Source organism: Astatotilapia calliptera, chromosome 20 (genome assembly GCF_964374335.1).
Source record: "Astatotilapia calliptera chromosome 20, fAstCal68.1, whole genome shotgun sequence".
Lineage (NCBI taxonomy): Eukaryota > Metazoa > Chordata > Actinopteri > Cichliformes > Cichlidae > Astatotilapia > Astatotilapia calliptera.
Window position 1 is genome coordinate 14179460 of NC_137441.1, and position 27299 is coordinate 14206758.

General features: G+C 39.3%; 3 protein-coding genes across 12 annotated transcripts; 1 reads left to right on the forward strand and 2 right to left on the reverse strand.

Annotated features, from left to right (window-relative positions):
• On the reverse strand, window positions 1–15141 carry pabpc1l (poly(A) binding protein, cytoplasmic 1-like). Of its 5 annotated transcripts, none has more exons than XM_026155288.2 (17): window positions 14922–15141; window positions 13939–14143; window positions 12792–12985; window positions 12369–12484; window positions 11083–11169; window positions 10701–10840; window positions 10512–10606; window positions 8951–9088; window positions 7883–7978; window positions 6043–6303; window positions 5746–5833; window positions 5229–5348; window positions 5008–5144; window positions 4484–4592; window positions 4246–4376; window positions 1741–1816; window positions 1–175 (listed from the first exon to the last, which is right to left on the reverse strand). In XM_026155288.2, exons 2-16 carry the CDS (start codon window positions 14129–14131, stop codon window positions 1754–1756), a joined length of 1968 nt encoding a protein of 655 aa, XP_026011073.1. In that variant the 5' UTR covers window positions 14132–14143; window positions 14922–15141; the 3' UTR covers window positions 1–175; window positions 1741–1753. The 5 variants fall into 5 exon arrangements, with proteins under 5 accessions (XP_026011073.1, XP_026011070.1, XP_026011072.1 ...); XM_026155285.2 differs by having other exon boundaries at window positions 11071–11169; XM_026155287.2 differs by having other exon boundaries at window positions 11071–11169; window positions 13939–14146.
• A 151-nt stretch (window positions 15142–15292) lies between these two features.
• LOC113014007 (14-3-3 protein beta/alpha-like) lies at window positions 15293–20480 on the reverse strand. 6 transcript variants are annotated; one of them, XM_026155299.2, is made up of 7 exons: window positions 19755–19850; window positions 18775–18834; window positions 18382–18683; window positions 18164–18287; window positions 17517–17680; window positions 17257–17352; window positions 15293–17168 (listed from the first exon to the last, which is right to left on the reverse strand). In XM_026155299.2, the coding sequence occupies exons 3-7, from the start codon at window positions 18673–18675 to the stop codon at window positions 17112–17114; spliced, it is 735 nt and encodes a 244-aa protein (XP_026011084.1). In that variant the 5' UTR covers window positions 18676–18683; window positions 18775–18834; window positions 19755–19850; the 3' UTR covers window positions 15293–17111. The 6 variants fall into 6 exon arrangements, with proteins under 6 accessions (XP_026011084.1, XP_026011086.1, XP_026011083.1 ...); XM_026155301.2 differs by having other exon boundaries at window positions 18382–18678; window positions 18775–18839; XM_026155298.2 differs by having other exon boundaries at window positions 18775–18839.
• A 2479-nt stretch (window positions 20481–22959) lies between these two features.
• ognb (osteoglycin, paralog b) lies at window positions 22960–25484 on the forward strand. The gene is made up of 6 exons (XM_026155295.2): window positions 22960–23109; window positions 23202–23280; window positions 23655–23819; window positions 23904–24106; window positions 24190–24282; window positions 24402–25484. The coding sequence occupies exons 1-6, from the start codon at window positions 23011–23013 to the stop codon at window positions 24570–24572; spliced, it is 810 nt and encodes a 269-aa protein (XP_026011080.1). The 5' UTR covers window positions 22960–23010; the 3' UTR covers window positions 24573–25484.
• The last annotated feature ends 1815 nt before the right edge of the window (window positions 25485–27299 follow it).

Genomic DNA, 27299 nt, shown 5'->3' on the forward strand with positions numbered 1-27299 from the left:
TTTAATGCATATATTGGAAACTTTATCATCTAACAAAAGTATTGCAACAACAAAACAGCTTCATCTTCTGTCTCTTTACATCATTGGTTTAATCTTCATAGAACTTTTTCTTTCCCTTTTCCCCCCAAAGTGTGCTCATTTTATAATTTCTCCTCCTCCAGAGAATTGTTGATATCTGAAAAAAAAAAAAAAAAAAAAAAAAAATGTGAGCAAGACAATTTATCCTCCAGTTCATTCTCACTAAAACACAGCCTCTGACATTTCTTTCACAAACTTTACTTGAGAAATTCCGTAAACTGAAGAAGGCGTTCGTATCACTTGGGATCAAGGAATTTAGCATAGGTTTGTATCATCAAACAACACCTACAATTTATGGCAGGTTCATTTCTGAAAAGCAGCATCAACTGATAGATTTATACTGTCACTGAAGAGAAATACTTGCTAGTGTAAACCTGAACGCTGTATGTTGTAAATTACGGCTGCCATGATTAGTCAACTAGTCACGATTACGTCGACTATCAAAATCATCGACGACTAATTTAATAGTCGACGTGTCGTTTAAAGCTTTGTAAGATCCCAAAAGATGCAGAAGTAGTAGGATTTAAGAGTGTAATAACGGACTGAAACAGAAGATGGCAGCACTGCATGTACAAGGATGCCAGCTGCCGTTAAACCCAGAAGAAGAAGCAGTGTCCAGTGAAGAAGCAGTGTCTGGTATAGTAGCTGTGTCCAAATTCAGGAACTGCATCCTTCTGCACCCACATTTGTAAACCGATTACGTTACAGCGACACGATGAAGACTGTCCAAATTTGAAGACTCCGACAAAAGCGCCATTCATTTCCCCAGATTTGAAGGATGGGTCGGGTATATACTTCGTGACCCAACCTATCCCAGAATTCATAGCGCGGCCCAGCGCAGTTTCCAACAATGGCGGCAGCTAGTTAGTTTTAATGTTACTCTTATTATTCTTTCTGGGTCACAAAATAAACGTTTAACATATTTTCAGGCGAGAATGTAGCTGTGTAAACTTCAAATATCTGCTCAGTTTATCAAGACACCACATATTTTCAAAAGCGCTCCGACGTTTTTGGAGACGTCTGTTACCCACCAGTTCGATAGCTAGCCGGGGTTCAAGGCTCACTAGAGCCGGTGAGAACACCGGTCTCCCAGCAAATCGTTTTCAAACCCACCGCCGTCTTTCGCTACTCAGGTTAACAATGATATACAAGTCACTTGGATAACTTAAAAATGTTATTGTTTGGATTTTTTCAGTATTTTATTTGTTCCTGAGTAAATCGGTTTGGCTGAGATTAAAGTTACAGTTTTTACACAGCTGAATAAACCTCAAACAGACAACTGATTATCAGAAGTGTGAGATGCTCAAGAATATACTCCAGTGTCCTGTTATATTTTAGATAGCAAGGAGCAGACGGCTGAGATTATTAAACTTCACCGAAACAATCTGCAAATTTCATTAAAATTTAATAAACTTTCATCTTGTCTTTATTTTTAGTTAGCACATACCTTAAACACTTAAGGCTGTAAGCTAATGATAGTTATATAAGAGCAGATGCATGCTGGTGCAATAAGCTGTACGTTTTACATCCAATGGATGCATGATCTGATTAGTCGGCTAATCGTAAAAATAATCTGTGACTATTCGACTATCAAAATAATCGTTTGTGGCAGCCCTATTATAAATATAATGGTGCAGAGAAACAAAAGACGTTGTTGCTGACCTTTAAGGCCTCTTCACTGCTTAGGAGAATGTTCCTTCGCCTGGTGAGCCTGCAAGACTGCAATCGCCTCATCCACCTGACCCAAACAGTGGAAAGATTTTTAAAAAAGGGGAGAAAAAAAACAAAAAAACAAACTGAAACAACAGACCTCTTTCATAAATGGCAGGCAACAGCCAGAGAAGTGTTATACTAGGACAAAGACTGGAAATGCAAAAATATCTTGCTTGGCAGTCTTCTTTATGCGATAAAAATCAATTTACCGTAACTCTAAGGCTTACCAAGCATCGACCTTCTCTCCAATAAATACATAAAAATCCAAAAAGTGGAGAAAATTACAAATCAGACTCAGACCTATCTAATTTACCCAACTGGGAATGTAGTGACATTCCAGATGACTGAGAAAGCTATCCAGTCTTTAAGTATGACGTCATGAGTCGTGTCTGGGCCCAAACTCCGCTGCAGGTCCCAAAGTCAAATGATCACTGTGGCATCACTAAGAGTTAAAAAACTGTCTAAATTCTTTCGTATGTAATAAAATGATCAGTGTTGCTGCTCTACCAGATGTAACAATTACGTTTAACATCCAGGCATCCATGAAAACAGAATTTATTAAATTTAACAGAGTTAGAAGTTAGCAGGGAGTTAGCTTGCTAGTTTCCGTCTGAATATTGATTGATTGAATCTTTATTTTGAACATGTTGAAAAAGTATAAAAAAAAAATAGAATTAAAAGAGACAAATGAACAAAGCAAACAAAAGGAAAACAAGCAACCACAACTCCAAATAACGTCCATGTTCAAAAAGGAGCAGGAAGAAGCATAAGCTTATTTAATCCCACCCCTTTTCCACTATCTAGTATCAATAGACTACAGAAATACCTCCTTGTAATTACATTATATGTTATGTGTAATTTTTTTTTTTTTTTTTTTTTTTAATATATACACATATATGTTTCTATCTATCCATACCTACGTATATACACACATACGCACATATACACATTTTCAATAACCCTATTAACACCTGAAGGATACACAACCTACAATTTTATATATATTTAATATATATTTAATATATATATATATAATATACCATGTTCTGACTGAGAGACTTCTGAGACTAATTAAAACGTACAGCTCTGCTATCATTTCCGACATAAATGAAGACAGGAAAGTAAACAGCAGTGACATTTGTAGGGTTACTGAAAATTGGCTAGCTGGTATATAATGATGTGCTACATGATCGCTAGCGACACAGCTATGTTAGCATATTATAAACACTGAAGCTGGAGGATGAACGCTAACTTTTTTCTACTCTGTAAAAGTTAACGTGAGGGTTCCCGATGGTTTGGGACAAATGCAATCACATGGCAGGATGCTGTAAATGGACCAAACTTCAGCCAGGAGAACAACTGAGATAATCCATCCACAATACGACGTTAGTCATTAATATACTGCTGCATGGGCTGAGCTGTAGTTACATTGTAAGCTTTTAAAAACTGAGCTTTAAAATGAATAGCGGTATTAAAAACAGAGAGACAGACAGTGATCACTTACTGTTTTTGGGGGGTTTTGAGATTAAATAGAACAAGATACAAAGCATTAAAACATGTTAAATGCAGGGTAGTTTGGGTCCGGAAGCAGGATTCATCATGTCATCACTTAAAGACCAGATTGGGTCATCCCCCCCCACCCCTAGTAAAATAATTGCTGGACAGCAGTAGCCTCATTGACAGGTTCAAGAAACCAATATGAGATAATCTGAGCTTTGTGACATGACACATTAATCTGCTGGAACCAGCCATCAGAAGATATGTACACTATGGTCACTTAGGTAGGCATTTTTTTAACCAATACTCAGTTGGTTTGTCAAGGATATGTCCCACACACCATTACACCAGCACCAGGAGCCTGAACTGCTGATATAAGGCACAATGGTCAAATTGTTGATACCAAATTCTGATACCTATATGCATCAGGCTGACTGACTGCAATCGACTGATTAGATATTTGTTTAACAACTAAATTGTACCTAATAAAGTGGCCAGAGAATATTCTGAGATCAAACTGGACCACGTGTGGCACATTAACTAAAATAAATCTTTTTCCTATAACATGAGGAAGGATGAAGATGTGGAGGTAAACAGGTGGACCTAGACTTCCCTTTTGCTCAAACTACTTCAAAGGGAATAATGACAGCGATGGGCAAACAGAATTCAAAAGTATTTAAAAAAAAATTTCAGCATGGGGTGTCAAAAAGAAGAAAAGGAAGAAATGCTTCTCCCACTTGAGGTTTAGACGTTAAACCGAAGGTTTACAGATATGACTCCGACATCCTGCCGCCACCAATGTGCAAATGCTGTCACTAGAACAAACCAGCACCACCTATTTTCGAGCTATTTTGGTTTCACTGTTGTACAGGGGAAGGAAGTTGTGGCTTATCATCCATCTTTATATACAGTCTAGAGTGCAGACCAGCTCACAGAAAAACATGAACATTAATGTACCTTAGCGTGCAGGGACTCGGGCGACTCCAGCATATGCAGCAGCTCAGAGTTGTCGATCTCCAGCAACATCCCAGTGATTTTACCAGCCAGGTTTGGATGCAGAGTGTGAATCAGTGGGTACAGTCGCTCCCCTGTGTGTCACAGCAGAGACAATGGAATGAAGACAAATATACACAAGCTGTTTCAATCTGCATAGCAGGAAAAAAAACAAAACAGGCAGAACTGACTGATGACAGACCAAGGAGCTGTTTCTGATCCATTGGTGGGGCTGCAGCCAGCACTGAGGCGGTAAGCAGCTCTGGGCCTTGAATGTGTACTGGTGGCTCCATCACCGGCGCAGCAACAACCTGAAGACATCCAGATGCTAATCGCCTAAATTTTTTTGTCTTAAACATATTATAGCTGTAAACACCACCCACGCAGATACCCACACCCACTCACAGAACAAAACAATCCCACAGATTTCTCTCATTTTCAGCTTGTATATCACTGGTTAATTCATGTCAAAATGAAGTAGAAGAAGGGTTGTTTTCCTTAGCTGCGTTTTACATTTTCCAATGACTATTAATGCCCATTTGTTAAGTGAAGCTAAGCCTATATTCAGCAACAATCTAAAATAAGGTTGTCATTTAACCTCAACCTAAGTAACTAACTACACTGCAAGTCATTGTGCACCCTCAGTGCGCCAACTTACTGTCTGGGTTTCACACATTTTTCTTTGCTAAGTATTAAAAATAGAAATGATCACAGTGCAAACACTACCTGTAGTCTAGGCATGGGTGCAGGCACAGTAACAACCTGCTGAGGGTTCCTCACTGCTGACGCATACTTGTACTGGCTGCTTCTGGCCACATTGGCAATGTCAGTGCGCCCTCCTACAGTCTGGGTTCCAATGTCATCTAAAGACACAGTCAGCACCATCCACGTGAATGGGACATTTCAAAAGGAGACTGCTTGTCTGCTGCCATAGATCAGGAGCTCACTTGTCTTTTGTGTTGAGGTTACGATGCGTGGCGCCTGGGTGGAAGCCTGTCTGACTGTAGCGATGGGGCTCGATCCACGTCGGGGGACAGAGCCAGAAACCAGCTGAGTGGTGTAGGGGCCTAAGCATGTAGAGAACAATTATATCATACAGTACTGTGCAAAACTCTTGAGTCACCATTAGCTGCCTTTTGGTCTTTGTTCTGTTTCCTGTCAAGATGATCCCACACTGCTTCAATAATGTTGAGGTCCGGGCTCTGCGGATGCCAATCTGACTGGTATTGTTCCACCATGTGTTTTTCTATCCAGGTATGCTTTTACTGCACTGCCAGTGTGTTCTGGGATCATTGTCAAGCTGAAAAATTAATCCTAGAGGAATTACTCTTCGCTACAACTTTTACAGATCAATGTGTGTGTGTGTGTGTGTGTGTGTGTGTGTGTGTGTGTGTGTGTGTGTATATATATATATATTTTTTTTTTTTTAAAACCGCTACACAAGTGTAACAGATATTCCCTCACCCTGTGGTCTTGGTGGCTGTCCTGTCCAGCGAGGGACTGGTCTCACATTGCTGACAGCAGTGTGGTTGTAAAAGGAGCGCGTGGGAGGCTGCAGATATAATGCAAATATTAGCACTGGTGCAACTTCAAAATGTCAGAACGTTGGGAGCTGATGCAAATTTGCCCAGACTTAAACAACTGATAAAGCCCAGACTTTATCAGTTCTTTTTTTTTTCCCCTAACATTTTGATGACACATTTTGCTGCATTAATAAAATGGCCTATTTTGTTCCCAATGTCACCGTTTAAAGAGCCCTACCTGTGGTAATGTGACATAATATCCAGACTGATGGTATGAGTCGATTAGCGGGCTGGCCATGGTTCTCAAGGTAGCAAGTCTTTGCATGTACTTATTTGTTAGAATTGCTTTACGCTCCTCTCTCCGCTGAGCCAGAGCCACATACAGTGGCTTGGTTGCAACAATTCTCCCATTCATTTCAGTCACTGCTTTTGTTGCCTCCTCAGGGGAAGAGAAACAGACAAAACCAAAGCCTTTGCTTTGGGAGCCATCTGTCATCACCTACAGGAAACAAAACGTTCACAGTCAGAAATCTTTAAGGTTCCTAACACTAAAGCACAAAAGAAAACAAAAGGTAAAACCAGAGACATTATATAAAGAATCTTTAATGGCACTCAATACATCCTGTATGGGGAGGGGACAACAACCCCCCCTCCTCAACAAGACAATTTACAGTTCACATTCAGGAACACCCTTTTCACATATGTCTTTAGGAATATCTACATGTCAACAACTTGATATCACTATAAAAACTTAGGGATCGAACCACCAATTCTCAAGTTAATGAATAACCCGCTTTACCTCCTGAGCCACAGTGCTTTCACGAGATGATCAGAAATGAATTCATGTCAGCAATCTGCATAAATCCATTATTGAAATGTTATAAAGCACCTTTGTGGAAAATAATAATTTTACAAACATTATTTTGGCACAAAATTTTCTTACTGCTAACCAGTGTTGGTCAAGTTACTTGAAAAAAGTAATTAGTAACTAATTACTTCCCCAAAAAAGTAATCCTGTTACTTTACTGATTACTTATTTTCAAAATTACTTAGTTACTTTTTAAAAACACGATTTACAACCTGAATAGGCAATAAAGCGATAGATCTTTCAGCCCAATTCTACTTTTTCTGCAAAATCCATCATAAAATGTAATCAAATGGAAAAGTCTTTTTAAAACTTGTTTTATTAGTTTTAATCTTTTAACTTTATGCATCAAGCAAACATTAAATTATATGCCACATTCTCTGACTGGAAGAAATTTGTTTAAGATTTAAACCTATTTTCTGCACATTCCAGCACATAAAATAAAATATTTTTTGTGTTTACACTCACTATTTCAAATAAATGCAAGTGAAACACAGCAGAAAATAAATAAAATCAATCCTGCTGCTCTATTTTCACCTGTATAGCAGGCGGATGTTTGCCCTGGTGCAGTTGTGCCGCGGTGGCCAGTGGAAGAATCCGCGAGTTTCTGTGTGAATTTCCCATTCACTGGTAGCACACTCTGTGCTTGTTTGGAAGTTAACGGTTTTTTCGCTGTAAAAAGAAGTTTTCTTCCCACGCAGTGAACAGCGAACACTAATGTTTTTGTCACTTTTTACGGAATCAAACTCAAAGTAAGGTCAGTACTTCCGCGCTTTAAACGCTGCACGCTCATACTCTCTCCCGCACTCCATATATGATCCATTGTTGATCTGCACACAGCTGTTGCCATGAATGTCGCACTCGCTTACGTCATTGTCATGAGACACTCTCACAAAAAAATCAGTTTTAGTAACGCAGCGTGCTTATGGGAAAGTACCAGTAATCTAATTACCTTTTTTGCAATAGTAATCCCTTACTTTACTCGTTACCTGAAAAAGTAATCTATTTACAGTAACACGCCCACCTGTGTTGCTAACACAGAAGAGCATCGCAGCTACTGTGAACACACCACCCAGTTCAAAAATCATTCCCTCGCCATAAAAGCTATTAGATTTTAACAGGAACCTTCCAGAAGGAAAAAAGGTTTGGGCATTCATGGATTTGTGTACAAAGAACTTCATTACTTTAGTGGGACATTATCCTGTTACCTCACCTTTGCACTGGTGATGGTGCCATAAGGAGCAAACTCCTTCCGAAGTCTCTCATCGTCGATGCTGTCGTCCAAGTTCTTCACATACAGATTCACCCCCTGGAATTACAAAGAGTTACGTTCCTGTCTTCTCAAGCTCAACAATGTAAAAACACAAACCTAAAAGATGATCAAAATACCATTTTAGTTTTGAGTAATGTTTTGTTCAGCCTTTCCATCAACAGTAAAATGCCCATACACTCAATGGATCAATGTCACAAGTTAAAGCCTATCTGGCTAAAAACATTTCAAAGGAATTTCCTTCTCACCCATGAAATCCAATCAGCTCTGAAATTCTTTCTTTGTGGGCTAAATGCTGCTAAGCTATTTCATCATGCTTGCAGTTATTCAGTTATGTAGTTAAGCACTCCTTCATATCTAGATTAAACATTCCCATCTGACTTTAAGAGAAAGCACTACCAAAATGGTTAGATTGCTTTAGATTCCATTTTGTTGCTATTACAAACTTGATTATTTATAAAACAATGCCTGTGTTTTCTAGTTGGGATGGCCCAATGGACAGGTCTGCCTCCTATCCGGTTCATGACACACATAAATCAATCTAACAAAAGAGCATTTCTGATTCTAACCATTTGGCAATGTCAGCAAAATAATAAAACACCCAATACTCAATACTGAAAAACAATGGTGGAAAAAACAACATAACTTGAGCCTCATGCTGAACACCCACATATACTGTTTGGATAAATGACAACTTTTCCACTTTCATTTGGAATGATTTTCAAGAAAATGTTTGACTTTACTATGACAACATCAAGACTGTAAATTAATATCAGATAATGTACTATTTAGGAATGCAAGGAGGAGACCGAGTCTGCCCCACAGCTGACTCCTGATGACCCAGACCCAGGTAAGCAAGAGAAAATGAATGAATGGATTACAAGCACCACTAAGACTTTAAAATATTCAAAAAACATTGCACTATAATCACCTAATAATTAATTCAAAATGATCAACAGTAAGAACCATTAAGTAGTATTCATATTATAGTTTCATGCACAACAGCAGCACCTGATAGCGCTGGATGCGGTCCTGTTTTATTTGGTCAAACTTGCGTTTGAGCTCTCCCTGGCGCTCAAGACGCTTCTGAGCCCGCCCTACATAGAGGATTTTCCCATTGATCTCCTTTCCATTCATTTCATTAACAGCCTGGGAAAAAATAAATAGCATAGGGATCATAAACATACAGTGTTACGTACAGTATAAGCGCAACTGGAAAGTATTCAAAGTGCTTCACTTGTTCAATATTTTGCTATTTCAAAACTGATTCATTTTTCATGAAATTTCGTGAAATTCCTGGCATGATCGCCCGTCAGATCTTTCTACACCTTGACTTAAGTCCACCCCTAGTAAATTCAGTTGACTGGACATGATTTGGAAAGGCACGTGTCAGACCACAAGCCAAGCCGTGAAGTCCAAGGAATTTTCTGTAGACCTCCAAGACAGGCCTGAATGCCGAGCATCATGTCTGGAGAAAACCAAGTACCGCCCTTCACCTGCTATGGGGATGGTTTTCAACAACAGGAACAAGAAGACTAGATGCCAGATCTCTGATGACCACCTGCTTCACAGCACTCTGGACCTTGGACTGGGGTAAAGGTTCATCCTCTAATAGCACCACAACCCTAAGCCTACAGTCAACGTAACTGTGGCTTCAGTATTACTTAGCGACTGTCCTTGACTTGACATCTCTGAAGAGTTCTGAAAATGACTGTGCACTGATGCTCTCCATTGAACATGATGGAGCTTGAATGGTTCTGCAAAGAAAAATGGGAGAAACTACCCCAAAATGGATTGCATTTATATAGCACTTTTCTAGGCACCCAAAGCGCTTTACAATTACACTATTCATTCACGCTCACATTCACACACTGGTGCAGGCAAACCACAGTTGTAGTCACAGCTGCCCTGGGGCAGACTGACAGAAGCGAGGCTGCCATATCGCGTCATCGGCCCCTCTGGCCAACACCAGTAGGCGGTAGGGTAAAGTGTCTTGCCCAAGGACACAACGACCAGGACAGACAGAGCTGGGGGATCGAACCGGCAACCTTCCGGTTACCACAGTCGTCCACTGAAAAGTTCTTATTGTCCAAAAATAGGTGTGCCAAGACTGCAGCATACTCAGAAAAACCTGAGGCTGCAATTTCTACCTAAGGTGCTTCAACAAAGTAATGAGCAAAGGCTTTTAATATTTATGTACTTTTTATATTTTTTTCTTGTTTTTAATAAATTTGAAAGAACTAAACTTTTTGCAAAACAGGGAATAAGGCTATAAAATGACAAAAATGTGGATCAAGTGAAATGCTGTGAATACATTTCAGAAGCAATGTACCTTTTCAAGAGAAATTCAAAAACTATGATACTCAAAGAATTTAAGGTTACACTTTTCTTTCTTTTTTTTACCAACATTATATTTTCCAATTCAAAAAAAGGCCATCCTTTTCTACCTACTTAACTCAAACACTCCTGAACAGGATTCATTCAAGGTGTACAGTGACTGCATTATGATCCATGTGATCTTTTGTTGGGAGAAGTAAGATCTGTGTGCACACAGAAACTTGGTCTACACTACCTTCTGGGCATCTTCATGATGAGCATAGTTTACAAATCCAAATCCTCTTGAACGACCCTTCTCATCCTTCATGACCCGTACACTGAGAGTTCTCCCTGAGACCAAAACCAGACCACGAGATGCAAAGTGATCAAAAATAAACTAAAGGAACAAAAAATAAAATAAAAGCTCACAATATTTTTATCTTACCAAATGCAGAGAAAACTTCCTTTAGTTTCTCATCAGTGAAGTCTTCACCAAAATTCTTGATGTAGACATTGGTGAACTTCATAGCCTTACTGCCAAACTCCACCTCTCTTTCCTTGCGTGACTTAAAGTGGCCAACAAATCTGTAGATGTCATTTAAAATGTTAACCAGAGAGACAGCATTTCGAGGAACAAATAAAAGGAAATTAATTACAGTGTGTTAAATTATCTTTGGCTACAAGACAAATGATTAGGACAGATCAAGAACATCGCAAACAAACAGCTTTGTTCGTTTGTGATGAATACTGTTACCTGCTTAGCCCTAAAATAATTTTATAATACAGATAAAGACAAACCTAGACAGATATCCTACCTATTCACTGACCTAAGGAGATACAACTGACACTTTTCTCCCAGGAAACGGGCCTTTGAGCTGACAATGCCATATCCCAACCGTTTACCCGCCTTTTGACTGAGCAAACAAAAACAAAACAACAACACATGGAAAAATCATCTGCAAAACATGTGGAGTCTTCAGTAGTATTTAACAATTTAAATAGTTAAAATATATTTAAAAATCACCCACAACATTAAAACCATCTGATTAATATTGTGTATGTCACCTTTATGCTGCCAAAACAACTGGCCCATTGGGACATAATCATGAGACCTATCCCTGAGTGTGTCTTCCATGGAAGGAGCCATGTTTGCCACAGATTGTGAGTGCTCAATTGAACTGAGACATAGGAAGTTTGAGGAACGCCGGTGTGTCCTCCGGGCCACTGAGTGCCACTTCAGGTTTTTGGCAGTTTACATGGAGCCTTAGATCAGAATGAATAGGAATGCTCCATATAAAAAGACCTCGATCCAAATAAACAGGCTTAAATCATCTGAAAAATGTTTTTATATATTGCAGTAGTGGTTTAAAGGTAAGAACACCTCCTCCAAAAATAAATAAATAAATAAATTCACCAACCATTGCAGGCTACACAAAAACACAAAGAGTTGATGACAGTTAAAGTTTGATCTGTAGCATAGCACACAGAAACAAGTGTCTGGTGTCAATGTGAAATGTCACATCGCTTCGTCTACTGAAAATGACTTGCTTTTTCCCCACCAAGTAATGTGAACACCCACATTTAAAAACGTTAGGAGCAACACATAATTACAGCAACTACTGGGGCCTGTTTTATGAAGGAAATTCAATGTACTCTGGAATTGTAAAACTCGTCTCCAGAGAGCCGTTTGGCCATCAGGCACTGGTTTTGTACATGTTAATCTTTTTTGCTGAACCGAAAGTCACGGAAAAGCCACAAAGGATAGCCACAGAGGATTGTAAATGTGTGAATTAGTCATTGTTTTTACAGATGTCACACAGTTCTGATTAAATCCATTGGCGCGTGTAAATGTCAGATCACATTATATCATGTATAATGTAAAACAGCTCATTTCAGCCTTAAACTGAAATGAGCTCAAAATGAAGAAAAAAAAAAGGAAAATAAAAAAGGGAGCACATAACCGCAGACAATTTGATGTATCAGTGGTTTAATGTTGTGGCTGATCCTTGTACATATTCTGCTCTAATCTTTGCCTGAGCTTATTTTTGTAGGCTACATTTAACCACTGACTGGAAACAACAGTGGTAAACAATTGAGTATTTAGTTCACTCACACTTTCCTATCATTCAGTAGCATCCCATTCATTGTTTCAATGGCCCGGTTTGCAGCTTCTTGAGTCTCAAAATGAACAAATCCATAGCCTTTGGATCCTTTTTCATCACAAACAACCTACAAGACAAACATTATAATCGGTGCAAATTACAAAGCTTTTGAAAAGTGCCCGCTAAATTCATCTATACTATGTTACAAACACAATGTAAACAATTGCTTTTAACCAAACTGAATGTGAGGAGTAAAATTTGGAAATGGGTTTTAATAACTTAAGTGATATGTGCTGCACTTTGAAATTACACAAGTCCATGATTCTGAAATCTACCATTTCTACCCTCTCAGTGTTTGGAGGAAGACTCTAGTCAGTCACAGTAACCATCAACTTCAGCTGCTTCAGCTCTGAGAGACGGCCCAGGTCACTTACCTTACAGGACAAAATATTTCCAAAGGCTGAGAAGGTGTCATACAGTGCTTTGTTGTCAATAGACTCATCCATGTTCTTGATAAAGATGTTACCCACACCAGATTTCCTGAGTCCTGGGTCGCGTTGAGACCACATTATTCTGATTGGCCGACCTTTGATGACATCGTAGTTCATCGTATCCAGGGCACACTCCGCTAAAACAAAGCAGAAAAATGAAAAGAAATTACTTACAAAAATGTATAATAATATATATTGTATACAGTCCCCTGTCTTGTTAGGTACACCTGTTCAACTGCTCCTTGAGGTAAACATTCAATTAGCCAATCACATGGCAGAAACTCAGTGCAGGGAGGCATGTAGACTTGGGCAAGATGTCCTGCCGAAGTTCAAACTGAGCATCAGAATGTGAAACAAATGTGATTTAAGTAACTGGTGATCTGCTGGAATTTCCCCACACAGTCATCTCTAACCATCCAGTTAGCAACAGCTGGGCGAAAACACCATGTTAACTAGGGGCCTCTCCTGTCAACTAAGAGCAGAAAACTGAGGCTACAAATCACACAGGCTCACCAACACTGGACAACAGAAGACTGCGTGCTCTGATGAGCCTTGACTTCCGCTACGACAGATTGTAATGTCAGAATTCGGAATAAACAACATTAAAATCCATCCTGCCACAAGGAGTGGAGTATGTACCTAATAAAGTGGAGCATATATTCACTATGTTTCCATTGCATGTGTCACTATGGAGAATTAAGCTTATGCTCTAATTTAAGTGGTAAATTCATTCCACTCTGCAGTACTTTAGGTTTAAAATGTGGTTAATAATTTAGTTTACTTTATTTAGTTTATTCAATCATGATATTTTTCCTGACTTCTTTCAGGAAAAGTTATGAAATTTTTGACATTTCTTTGATTTTCCTGCCATTTTATAGACTAACCTCTCATCACAAATACCCCAACTATCATGAATTTGCTGATCGTTTTTAAGGTGTAGTGTCCTTCCTACTTTTAAATTCAGCTCTGAAGACAGTGATCTTTAGAATCACCTCAAAAGTTTGCTCTCATTAGACTGAAACAAGTCTTAACATTTTATAGCATTCACTGAGCAGCAAAAGGTCACAAATCAACCACACTGGTACTGTACCATCAGCAGGTTGCTGGAAGTTTACATAGGCATATCCCAGAGATCTGCGGGTGATGATGTCCCGGCACACACGGATCGACATGATTGGCCCAGCGGGAGAAAACTTCTGGTAAAGCATTGCCTCTGTGACATCAGGGTGCAGGTCTCCAACATACAGAGAAGCAAGAGGATATGCTGGTCCACTGCTGTTCATTTTGGGTAATAGCTGCTTGGAGAAAAACAGTTATGAGTGATTTAGACTTGTTTTTGTTTTGTTTCTTTTCTTGTTATAGTCATTTCTAATGTGCTGCTAAAATTAGATGCACTTCATTGTACTGATCTGCATTGGCAGAAATGTTTTCTTTGTTAATACATCACGTTTGAGAAGTTTTTATTTAGTACTCAAAAGTAGAAGAAATTATGTTAAATGTGTTATGTTATTAAATCAATACCTTTAACTGTGTTTTATCTAATTTCCATGAGATTTAGTGTCAAAGAAATTAATTTTAATGTGTTTTCAATGTCATCTACGTGTGTTCAAACCATTTATTTCAAACAGGGGTGGGAGGAATAACAAAAACAGATCTGCATGATGCAGTTTAACAGTGTCACAAACTACACAGCTTCCAAAATGTCAACACGTGAATCAAAACACGAAAGAATCTGCAGGCCCTGCTCCAGGCCTGACTGAATTAGGTTTGCATTAAGCACGTAAATTGTTAACTCCGTGTCTGAGTGGATAAAGTACTCCAACATAAAAATATTGAAGTGTATCCGAAAGTTAATACAAAGACAACTTCAAGACAGAAAGCTGTGGAATGTGGACAATTTGGAATCTAAAAATTCCTAACATGGTAAACATTTAAGTGATGAAACTTTAACACGTAGCACATGATTCAAAGCTAAGCGGTAAAATTAGCTGACGCCTGTGTCCTTTGTTTCTGAACTATTCATCAAAGTTAGCTAATATGAGGAACCGTGTGACTTCGACTAAATAAACTTACATTTCAAGCTACTGCGTCGTACTGGAGATTTCCCGTTAAGCAGCTCGTCGGTACACTTTCCACATGGGCGGGAGCTTGTTTTGATTTAATTAGCGCCGTTGAACACCTGCACCTCCTCTCCGCGCAATAGTTTCAATTAAGCTGTGAGGGGTACAAACATTAAATACACGTCACTCTCCGCGATGCAAAGTAGTTCTCATTAGCATATCAAGCGCTAATCTAATTTAGCTTGCCCTTTGCTTGTAGACAAGAGGGCAATTATAACCCTCACGTACCTTTTTGCTCAATTTCTGAGTTTTTTTTAGGCTTTTGTTTTACGTTTTAATTTTTAAATATACCTGGTGAACAAAAATGAAGACGTAATTTGCCTGTTATCTTAAACGAAACTTTATTTCACTGGATGGTTTTGACACGTTCCTATTTCTTACATGTAGAGTGAAACTAGAATGGTTTTAAGATACATAAACACAAAGCTAGAATTACACCAACCATTGTTTATCTCCATTTCGTCACTGCTTTTCTCGTTTTTTTTTAATAGCTAATCTAAATTTTCACAACCACGTGTGTGCACTGGGTAATAAGACTGTTACAGAAGCAAATTTTAGCCATTAAGACTTGTCAGTAAAAACAAAGCAAGTAGATACCTGATATACAGACAGGCTTCGTTCCACATTCACTAACTGCATTTTCATCAAGCATAATAATAAACTGACATGAATTTTTTTTTCCCCCAACAAATTATATCAATTCATTGGAGCACTGCCAGAGTAAACAGACTGTCAGCTATAATGTGGAATGGTGTCTTCAACTACAAGAGTGTGGAATGTAGTGGTGATAACATGGTATTGTGACACTGAGTTTCTTTTCAAAAGTCATGAAATGGCCTTCTAAACACTTTTAAGGAGACCTGATTTTAGATAATCCGTTAACATCAGCTACCTTTAAACAGCAGATTGATGAACCTGGGCGAAGACTAATAAATATTTAACTATTTCCTTTTAATAAATGGTTTAACTCTTTCTCTGTGAGATTTCATCAACAAGCAGATGCTGCTGTCTAAATGGGGGAGAAAAAAGAAAAAGAAAAAAAAAAGCTGCAAGAGAAAGCCAGGCACAAAAACATTTTTTGGAGAAAACAACCGCTTTAAGAGGAATATTTTGCAAGCAGGGTTGATACAGTGTGGTAAGACATTTTCAATTAACATCAATAAAAGGTTACTGTAGGTTTTACATACAGATGATAGTCAATCTTGCAAAATACATGGAACCACATTTACGCACATACAATTTCCATTGTACTGAGGTCAAGCAGCACCTGAACAGTGAGTAAAACTACAATGACAACCCATACCTAGTTCAAAATGAAAAAAAAAGCACTGCCTTTCCAAAAAGCCTAATAATGTGGAATGTCTTAAATTGAACATGACAAATTTAAGGGGTCCCTCAGAGCTTAAACTGAATTTTGTGAACATGATCAAGGAGCATTACACCAAAATGTCAGTGTCACAATACAGCCTGCCTCCTTTCTGTATGAGCCCACAGCAGAATTGCAGTTAGTTGAATACAGGATTGTATGTCTGAGAATTTGAACAAAAAACGTTTTTTGGGAGGGGGGCTTGTGAAGCAAATGGAATGCCTACCATCACAGTGTTTGGTGGAAATCAACTGCCAGTTTAATTACCATACAATAAAACCTGTAAATATCACAAGGAATCACAAATAATAAACGTAACAAAAAGAAAAAAAAATAATGGGTGGGGGGATGAAAAATGCACAACTAGCAGGGGACCAAGGACTTTGGAAGGACGATTAGATTTCACAATACCCCCCCTCCCCACCACAGACCATACGCACAACCTCTCACATCCACTCACGCTTGCCACACGCAGACTTGCACAAAGCTGACAAAGAACCAAAAAAAAATAAAAATAAAAAAAATAAAAAATAAAAAAAAACCAGCAATGTGAACTTGCTAATCAACACATTTTCCACAGAGTGACTGAATCTGCTAACAACTGAAAAAATTACCCTGTCACCTCACAGTGAACTGAGAGGGGTAAACTAGTTGGTCGGAAGCAATTCAGGCTGCTTGTCATACAGAAGTGGGAGGGGCTGATGGAGTGGAGGGGGATGTATATAAGCTGTCTGTGTTTAAGATAAAGAGTGTAGGTGGATTAACAGTGCAATTCCATTAGTTTTCCCCTCCTTCGGTCTCTCCCTCATCTGCCGTGTTTTCTGATGTCCACAGCTGGAAACACAGAGGACAAATGTTAGAGTGCCTTGTGACAGATATGCCCGCATCAATCTGAAACCAAACAGTGTAACTTAAAACTCACAGTCAGGTTGTCCCTTAGTAGTTGCATTATCAGGGTACTGTCTTTGTAGGAATCCTCGTTCAAAGTGTCAAGTTCAGCAATGGCTTCATCAAATGCCTGAAAAGAGTCATTTGTTGTGATTTACACCATAAGTAATAAATTAAATATGCACCAAAAAATATATATTTTAGGTTTTTTTTCTCCCCATCCCCCCCCCCCAATTCATTTGTTAAAAAGCTCCAAGACATTTTAAAGCTATGCATGTAAGCCAGAGTACATACTGTTTTAGCCAGGGTACAGGCCTTGTCCGGGTTGTTTAGGATTTCATAATAGAAGACTGAGAAGTTGAGGGCCAGGCCAAGCCTAATGGGGTGTGTTGGCTGCATCTCACTCTTGCTAATGTCAAAAGCTTCCTGGTACGCCTTCTGGGAATTATCCACTGTAGCTGTGAAAGCATAAGGAAAAAAATAAATAAAACTATAATGAACCAATTTTCAGCAACTTAAAAGCAGAAAAATTAGACTATGAATAATCTCAAACTGTATTGTAACATTCATTAATATGGCAAAATTTTCTTATTCCACATGGTGCCATCTCTGCATTTACTGTAGACCGGCCACAAAATTTTCTGGCCTTTTCAGCTTGTCTTCAAGTATGTCAGGTTCAACTACATAGGTTTCTTATTTGGAGGGTTTTTTTATTGCTAAAAAGTGCAATCAGCTGTTGCTGAAAACAAAGCTGTTGACAGAACAATAATTTAAAAAAAAAAAAAAATCAGATAAAAAGCATCATGATTCTGCTCTTTTAAATCAACACATTTAGGGATTTCAGATTACACATTATTGATTAACTTAAAGTTTCTTTCACCACTCTTCAAAAGGACACTGCAGTAAAACAAAGTTATGATGTAAACTGTGTTTTCACTTACTCTTCTTATTATCCCCAGACGCAACCTCAGACAGGTATCTATAATAGTCGCCTTTCATTTTCAGATAGAACACCTTGCTTTCAGGATTAGATGCTTTGGCAATGAGAAATTTGTCCAGTAGCTCCTGAAAACAGCAGTAAAGGTTTGTTCAGATTCACAATAACACGTACCACTTTCACTAGAATCTAAATTGGGACTGAATAATGAGAAATCCTTACAAGCACATCGTTGCAGATTTCTTGCAGCTCAGCTTCTATCTTCTCCCGGTATTCACGTGCCATCTCCTGTTTTTTGTCATTGCCCTCAGTCTTCTGCTCAATGCTGGAGATAACGCGCCAGGATGAGCGGCGCGCTCCTACAACATTCTTGTAGGCAACAGAGAGAAGGTTGCGCTCCTCATTTGACAGCTCAGAGTCTTGCTCTGTCACTGCCTTCATGGCTGAAGCCATGTCATCATAGCGCTCAGCCTGCTCAGCAAGCTTGGCCTTCTGTACCAGGTCGCTCTTATCCATTTTCTAGACTGGGGAAAACAAGACAATATTAGAAACAGCTACAGTTGCAATTCACCAAAACACAAGAAAGAATGTTTCAGGCACATTAGCCATTCACACCTGTGTGGTGTGTGCGTTATCTTAGTTCACACGAACTTGCTTCACCTTGCCGTGGCACACCTGGTCTTAACAGATGAAAACACTTAATTCAATGACAATTCACAGGGTATGCTTTGTGAACTGGGCTCTTTGGCAAGTGGGTCAACCACACTCATCTCTTGCTATGGTTAGCCGCTAGCCAAGTTATTAGCTAACCCTGCTTCGCCCTTACCGTCCCAACCCAATTTCATATTCACGAGTTGAATCAGAACTCTTCGCATATCTAAATATGTCAAACCGTGTATAATTATTTGCTCTGCTGCCTTTTTGGCTCGCTTGACGTTCTTTCGACCGACACTTGCTGTACCAGCGGAAGCCTTCCCGGGTCATGTTTAATGCCCTCCCACAATGTTGCTAGCAAGGCTAGCGAGGATAGTAGATTTTCTAAATCGCGGCTAAACTGGCTTAACAAATACGACAGTGCATATTAGAAGACTTCATATTTTTCGTTCATATTTATAGCCGCTAAACTATCGTATGCGCGATAACCAAAGTAGGAAAAAACGAATGTAGTAGCTAACAGTTCGCTAGCATCGCCGCTAACAGTCACGGCTAGGCCAGCGAAAGCAACCGCGAATTTTTATGTAAAAATACGCGGTTTGGGTGATGGCAGTTAATATTTGTTATTTTAAGTAGTTATTACGAAGGGGAATACTGAACTGCACCGTATTACTTTCGCTTTGATTTCGTTTTAAGTAGCTGTAGCAGGGCCCGCCCTGGCTGCCGAGCCTGTCAGAACAAAGTGTCACGGAATCTCACCGTCCGCTAGCAAGCTAGCAGCTAACGCTAGCTTAGCCTTTCACCAACCGAGCTAGCCGTTATGTTTCGCTTCTCAGTGGGATTCGAACGAACACGATAGAACAGGCTTTCGAACAACGAGCTACCAATGAAAACCTAGTGTTAGCATGCGATATTCATACATTCGAGGTTATTGCACTTACGATTGCGGTGACTTTTAATCCTACTGTTTTTTCTTCTTCTCGCTCGCTCTGTGGACGATTCAGCCTCCGTCCTCCGTCTCACTTAGCGTATCGTTCAGGGCAGTACCACTTCCGCTACACGGGCACTTCTGTTTCCTCTTTTCTCACCGCACATCTGCCTTACGTAATGCAGCCTCTGCTCACACGGTAAAGGCAATCAATGGATCCAAGCGTATTTCTTTATTCAGAATTAATTCAACTGTTTGATACTCTTGCATTACATTGCTACAGTATTGACATATATATGCATTCAGCTTATATATGTATACAAGCTAAATGTATATGTGAAAGTCGCCAACTGGATGATTTTGTGATTTAGTACTCAGCCAAAATAAACATTATCCGCACGAGAGGAGCCCTCTTTACCATTTAAATGGGTTACAAGACTATAGACATGTATGATCAGATAATTGGAGGGTCATGTGGGTTTAAATTAAAACAAAGAAACAAAATAATACTTTCCATATTGATGATCAAAGGTCAAGGTCAGCGTTTTTCTCAAGGGCACTTGAGCAAGTCAAGATTTTAATGAGTGCAGGCGCTTGCTTGAACCTGATAACCAAACTGACGACTGAGGTTAATAGCAGCAGATATAAATATAAATGTAAATTTTATATATATGTAAAAAATTATTCATCTTCTACATATTTTTAAAGCAATTGTTTGTGTTAATAAAGTAAATGTCAACACAACAGTATAACCAGTCTTGTTATTTTCACAGCAAAATAGTATTTATTATTCTTAGTTGCACTCCTGTTTCCTCTATTTGCTCACACTCCACCTTCAATGGCTCTGTGTGCACATCTCCACCCTTCTTAAGTCATATAAGATCATTTTTGTCCCAACTCCAGTAGAAACTGAGGTCAGGCTGTGTTGCATAAGTGCACTTAAAATTGCAAGTTTAATAATACTTTTTCTATTAAATCATTATGCAGATAATTACATCTGTAACCTATTTTTTTCCTAATAACTGATGTTCTACAACTACTGTACTAAGGCCTGTCACTCCATTGCGTATGTCTGTGAAGGTTCTCAGTCATCCAGGTCATCGTAGTCAAAGGAGCTTGCAAAGAAAAGCGTCTGGACTTCTTTAAGTTACTTGAAGACGTTTCACCTCTCATCCGAGAAGCTTCTTCAGTTCTAAGGTCAAATGGTGCAGAGTCCCAGATATAAACCTAGTGGGAGTATCCCCCCACAAAGGGACAAAACGACCCCCTGATGATCCTCTAATCGCCTGAGCCAAGGTGTGAAACTGGGTGTGGGTCCCAATCAGCCAGAGTTTCGGGTGAGTTCATTGTGAAACCTGGCCCCACCTTATCATGCGAATTCCTGAGATCAGATGGCCCAGGATGTGAGTGGGCGTTAAGGCGTCTGGGAAGGGATCTCAAAACTGGATTATAGATGGCAGAGGGTTGGTGTCGTAAACCACCGCCTCTGTTCAAAGATGGTCGCTCACAGTGGACATAGATGGCTTCTTTCACTCCTCTTTCAAACCATCTGTCCTCTCTGTCCAAAATGTGAACATTGGCATCCTCGAAAGAGTGTCCTTTATCCTTAAGATGCAGATGGACTGCTGAGTCTTGTCCTGTGGAGGTGGCTCTTCTGTGTTGTGCCATGCGCTTGTGAAGTGGCTGTTTGGTCTCTCCAGATGCCCAGACCTCTACATTGGAGAGACCAAACAGCCACTTCACAAGCGCATGGCACAACACAGAAGAGCCACCTCCACAGGACAAGACTCAGTAGTCCATCTGCATCTTAAGGATAAAGGACACTCTTTCGAGGATGCCAATGTCCACATTTTGGACAGAGAGGACAGATGGTTTGAAAGAGGAGTGAAAGAAGCCATCTATGTCCACTGTGAGCGACCATCTTTGAACAGAGGCGGGGTTTACGACACCAACTCTCCTGCCATCTATAATCCAGTTTTGAGATCCCTTCCCAGACGCCTTAACGCCCACTCACATCCTGGGCCATCTGATCTCAGGAATTCGCATGATAAGGTGGGGCCAGGTTTCACAATGAACTCACCCGAAACTCTGGCTGATTGGGACCCACACCCAGTTTCACACCTTGGCTCAGGCGATTAGAGGATCATCAGGGGGTTCTTTTGTCCCTCTGTGGGGGGATACTCCCACTAGGTTTATATCTGGCACTCTGCACCATTTGACCTTAGAACTGAAGAAGCTTCTCGGATGAGAGGTGAAACGTCTTCAAGTAACTTAAAGAAGTCCAGACGCTTTTCTTTGCAAGCTCCTTTGACTCTATTGCGTACTTGTGTGCATGTGTGTGTGTGTCTACAGCAATCTCATTTTACGTGTCAAATTAAAATTTACAAATCTTTGCTCAATGAAAAAAAAGGAATTAATTAATCCCATTTTTTCTAATCATTATGAACTTAGATTTAAACTTAGATTTATTTAAAAAACAAAGAAGTAATGTTTTTTTGGGGGGGGAGATTAGGTTCTGATTTGAAGAACCTGGCTGTTCATGGTTTTAGGAGCAGCTTCTGCAACGGACTGATCTGATGTATGCTTAGAATAATTTGGAGAGTCTGATCTATTGGAAGTTAAGTTAGTAAATGATGGAACAGTAACTATCAAACTATGTGAAAGGTCGAGGCTGTAGTTAAGGCAAGCTGTTGTGATCAAACAATCAATAGAACTGATCGGGACACGTTTTAGTGGACAGGCACAGGACAATAACCTCAACCACAGCAGTTATTCAGAAAGAGAGTCACTTCTGATAAAGAAGCAGTCCAAATGGATGGAAAACAATCCAAGTAAAAAGATACTCAACAGTTTGCTCTCTCTGCTTCACTGCTGGTAAATCAATCAGTTTTTCAAATGTAATACCTTCATCCAGTACCAAGCTGTTCCCCCAGTAACAGCAGTGACACCCACAGAATTTAACTGTTTCATGCATTGGGTTTACTCAATGGTTTTCTTATGATCCAAAGTTTTCATCACTTACATCCCCATCGAGCTTTAAATGCTCATCTGTTGGACAGAAATAAGGCGACACAATCTTAAAGAGTGACCCGGACCAGTCGATGTGACACAAATACAGCGTGTATTGAGTTAAAACTAGTTTCCTTTTCTTACTCAGCAGTATGCTGGCAGCTTAATAAAAGTGGATGGAAAATTTTCCTTCTCAGATGTACCCCAGATCTCAGCCTAGCAGACAGCTCTGTCCTCCTCTCTCCAGCCACTGAGGCACAATGATACCATTAAGGATTTTAATTTTCACATATGTAATGCTCCCATGGATAGTGTCTTCTGCAGCAAAGGGTGAATACATGGAAGCAAGAACACCTGCAGTAAGAAAGCTTTGGGGGGAGGTTCAAAACTATCTTCAAGGACGATATGCACAAAAGTGAGAGCTAACTGAGATGATTTCTTCTTTTTGCAGAAAGCTACGGTACGTGCGTCGGACTATGGCGTCCTGCAAGACACAGATACTGATGGTGGAGTACTTCCAAAAGCAGAAGGTAAGGTTTATTAAAAAAAAAAAAAAGTTTTCCACAACTCTTTCAAAGCTGATTATGCAACACTTGCAAAGGCATTCTTCCACATTTTTGTGAATGGAGCTAAAGCTCATGTTACGTAATAATGGGACTGATCAAGTGTCCTCGGCTAAACTAGGTGCAGTGCATTTTCAAGTGCATACACAACTGTTTCTAGTTTAGTTGCAGCTAATTAAAGGACCTGTGTGTACACCACATTTATTTTTGTTTTGCTGGATCTTTGTTTTCTTTTGTTTTGGGGTTGTTGTTTTTTTTTTTTTGGGGGGGGGGGGGGGGGGTTGTTTTGAGAAGTGTATATAAATGATGCCATATGATGAAAAGATGTGTGATCATTTCAGTTTTGCCAACATGTCTACTGTGCGTTTGTCTGAGTGGATCAGTTTACTGCGAGGACGTGTCCCCTGACATGTCAGCCGTGCCAACCCTGCCAAAAGAAACGGCGTATCTCTATGCTCGCTTCAACAAAATCACAAAAATACACAGGGAAGACTTTGCAGACACAGGTAAAACAATACTAATAATTTTAAAAATCCTTTGAAGTATTCTTCTCCTCTTAAGTTTTTACTTCCATTATTTGCATTTTTCAGCTACTTTAAGAAGAATTGACTTGTCTGGGAATCTCATCTCTGAGATAGAAGACGGATCTTTCTCAAAACTTCCCAATCTTGAGGAGCTCAAACTCGCAGAAAACAGACTGACCAAACTTCCCATGCTGCCATCCAAGCTAGTAACTTTTAATGCCAATTTCAACAGGCTTAAAAACCAGGGTGTAAAGGCAAATGCTTTTAAAGTAAGTTGCCAAGTAAATGCCTAATGTTAAACCCCTGCAGAAATCATCATCGCATGTTAAATAGTGGCCTTGTGTTGTTGCAGAAACTCACGAGACTGGCATACCTTTATCTCGGAGACAATGAACTGACAGCCGTCCCCCATCTTCCAGAGTCTCTTTACGTTGTTCATCTGCATGTAAGTTCATCTGTTATTTATTTTGAAAAAACAAACAAAAAAAACTGCAGAAGAAATGAAATTTGTTTTCTGTCTGGAAGTTGTAGCCAAGGTTGTGTTCTTGAATTGATCTCCTGCAGAACAACAACATCTCAACAATAACAGATGAGACGTTCTGCAAAGGAAACACAAGCCACTACATTCGGACCAACATGTACGAGGTGAGACTGGATGGGAACCCCCTGAAGCTGTCGGAGCACCCTAACAGCTTCATCTGTCTGCAGTCTCTCCCTATTGGCTGGTACAAGTGAAACACAAAAGAAACTGAGGCAGACTTTGTGAGTCAGTTCTAGAGCCCGACCAATATAGGATTTTTAAAACTGATACCAATAATTGGATATTTAAAAATCTGATATATCTGCCGATATTTTTTTTCCTTTTGGGCAGACAAAACAAAAATTTCCCTGGCATTTCTTATTTCTAGTTATTCATGAGTCCTTACTAATGTGACAAAGTTGTGGATTTACATTCTGCCCGACTCTGCTCAAATCAGCTGGCTGTTGTGTTCATCACATTTCGAACATATGCTGCCAACAGGAAAGTTGGGGTGTGTCCTCTGATGGCCAAGCTATGCAACAACATAATGCCTCTTCTTTACTTGTTAATGAAATGTGTCGCTATGCACGTATTGGCAGATAGCCAATATCGGCTGATAATATCAGCTGGCCGATATATCGGTCGGGCTCTAGTGAGTTCTTGGTAAAGTGAAGGAGAGTGGGATTAAGATGCACAGTTAGTGCACAGAAAAAAATATAAATAATGAAAAATAAAGTTCTTAAGCGACATTTTTATAGTGATACATATATCGCACAGTTGAAAACTTACACAATTAGAAATCTTTTATAACAAAAAGATTTGATCAACAAATGAAACAGTGTGTTTTTTGTTTAAAAGCAATATCCAAAATAAAAACACCTTTAGTCATTTTTTTAGTTGGTACATGGCGAAGATGGTTTCTCTAGCTGGTGCTATGCAATGTTTGTTTTTTTTTAAAATATGAGGCATTACAACGATGAGATCTCAATATGGTTTCCACAAACACATAATGCCTTTGTCGTTATTATTTTCATCTTTCTGAAACGGATTCTTCTACCCTGTTGCTTTATACTGCAGTGCTGCAAATGAACACTATACAAATAATAAAACCTGCATGTTGGAAGTCATTGCACCATCAGCTTTTCACTCGTTTCTTTAGCAGCATTCATAATTGCATGGGTGTCCCACACTGTCTTTAGATGACGTGTCAAGTCCTTATTTAATCCAATCATCATCTTTCACTTGGCTGGAGACTGATTGAGAACTATCAATCCATCTGCTATCTTTTGCTGGTACTCTCGTTCTGACTGTTTTCTTCTGTAGACATCATCTGGAAAGAAAACAGATTCAAAAGACTGAAATGTGTCTCCAGTAAAAACTGCACAGAGAAAGCATTCTGGATACTTGACACTGATGTCTAACTGAAAATGTGCCAACTATCAGTTTATGTGTCACGGTAAGAAACACACTGGTTTATGCTACTAAACTGTCAGTGTCAAAGTGAGCATGCACAGCAGATATTTTGGCTTGCTGAAGAAGGAAAGAAAGACACATGTAACCGCATAACATTAGTAATGAGTGCATACCACTCAGGTGGGGCAGTTCCAGGGTTCCGGATATTAAAAAAAATCCCCCCCCCTCAAAAAAAAAGGAAAAAAACACCTTTTTTTTTCCACTGCTGGATAATAAAAACAGACATTTTCACTTGCAGAGGCAGGTGGAAAAAGTTGGTGTTTCCTTTTTCCCTCTGCTACTGCAAGTGAAAATGTCTGTTTTTATTATCCAGCAGAATTTCTAAGCAATCTGGGCAATATCTAATATCTATAACAAAATGACTGCCAAGCTGACAAACAGCACAGGGAATAGTTTTTTCTCCTCAGTAGAGAAAAACACTTCTTTTGTCCCCAAATGGCCTCTCAATATCACAGGATAATATGTGCAGGGTGGATTTTTTTTATTTTTTTTTTTAAACACAAGAGGATTTGAGCCCTTTTTAGTTCTGACAGCACATCTGGAATAATGAGAAATGGGTTTAGTGAGAGTAAAAACACACTGGAGTCCTTTTTCTTTTCAGTCTTTGAGTGGACCCCGCTCACTCTATCTCTAGCATTGTGACAAATGTTCCCTGCTTTCATGCATTCACTGGATGGTCCATTTTCTTCAGCTAGAAAATAGTTCCCCCCATAACTAACTAACCTACGTAACTCTACCTGGACATATTATAAATTAAATGTTAGCAGGAAAAGAAAAAAAAAACAGTTTGCACCATTAGATTATAACATTTTTGCACTCACCCGGACATTTACTGACAACTTCCATGTTTTGTGTATATATCAATAACACAGCAACATGTGCATCAGCATTTTTTTAGTCTTTAACCTGTTTTTCCAACTTGAGTGGGTGTTCGTATAATTAGGTGGAAACTTGTTTTTCCAGTGATTCTGACACCATAGTTCTTTCAAGTGCATTTGTTAGTTAACCACTGTACTCAAGTACTTAACTGGACCACCTACAACATTACCACATTTCAAAGGGACACACAGAGTATTACATGCATTTAATGGATGGTTACTAGTTATTTAAAGATTAATATTTCACAAACAAAGTTATTTATTTTTTTAAAAATAAGTTGTTTATATACTACTGCTTTATAGCAGATAGTGGTTTAAAAAAGCTCCCAGATATAACATTACAACACTGTTTCTACATTAATATCTTATGGTTACAATAATTATTGGAGCCTGTCCCAGTTGTCATAAGGCACGAGGCGGAGTACACCCTGGACAGGTCGCCAATCTGTTGCAGATCTAACACATACAGACAGACAATTGTTAACACCTACAGCTAATGTAGAATCACCATTTAACCTAACACACATGTCTTTGGACTGCGGGAGGAAACTGAGGTACACACAGGGAAAACAATGCAGACACAGAAACTGC

What these genes read in the sequence shown, in the direction of transcription:
- pabpc1l (XM_026155285.2), bottom strand. Translation starts at nt 14,131, where the DNA reads ATGAACAGCAGTGGACCAGCATATCCTCTTGCTTCTCTGTATGTTGGA. An exon ending in CACCCATGCCTAGACTACAG is followed by an intron (nt 4,593 to 5,007) that starts GTAGTGTTTGCA and finishes GGATGTCTTCAG; the next exon opens with GTTGTTGCTGCGCCGGTGAT. An exon ending in GGATCAGAAACAGCTCCTTG is followed by an intron (nt 4,377 to 4,483) that starts GTCTGTCATCAG and finishes TGTGACACACAG; the next exon opens with GGGAGCGACTGTACCCACTG.
- LOC113014007 (XM_026155297.2), bottom strand. Translation starts at nt 18,675, where the DNA reads ATGGATAAGAGCGACCTGGTACAGAAGGCCAAGCTTGCTGAGCAGGCT. An exon ending in CCTGTACCCTGGCTAAAACA is followed by an intron (nt 17,353 to 17,516) that starts GTATGTACTCTG and finishes GACTCTTTTCAG; the next exon opens with GCATTTGATGAAGCCATTGC. An exon ending in TACTAAGGGACAACCTGACT is followed by an intron (nt 17,169 to 17,256) that starts GTGAGTTTTAAG and finishes CTGTGTTTCCAG; the next exon opens with CTGTGGACATCAGAAAACAC.
- ognb (XM_026155295.2), top strand. Translation starts at nt 23,011, where the DNA reads ATGATACCATTAAGGATTTTAATTTTCACATATGTAATGCTCCCATGG. An exon ending in TGGAAGCAAGAACACCTGCA is followed by an intron (nt 23,110 to 23,201) that starts GTAAGAAAGCTT and finishes TTCTTTTTGCAG; the next exon opens with AAAGCTACGGTACGTGCGTC. An exon ending in TTTACGTTGTTCATCTGCAT is followed by an intron (nt 24,283 to 24,401) that starts GTAAGTTCATCT and finishes GATCTCCTGCAG; the next exon opens with AACAACAACATCTCAACAAT.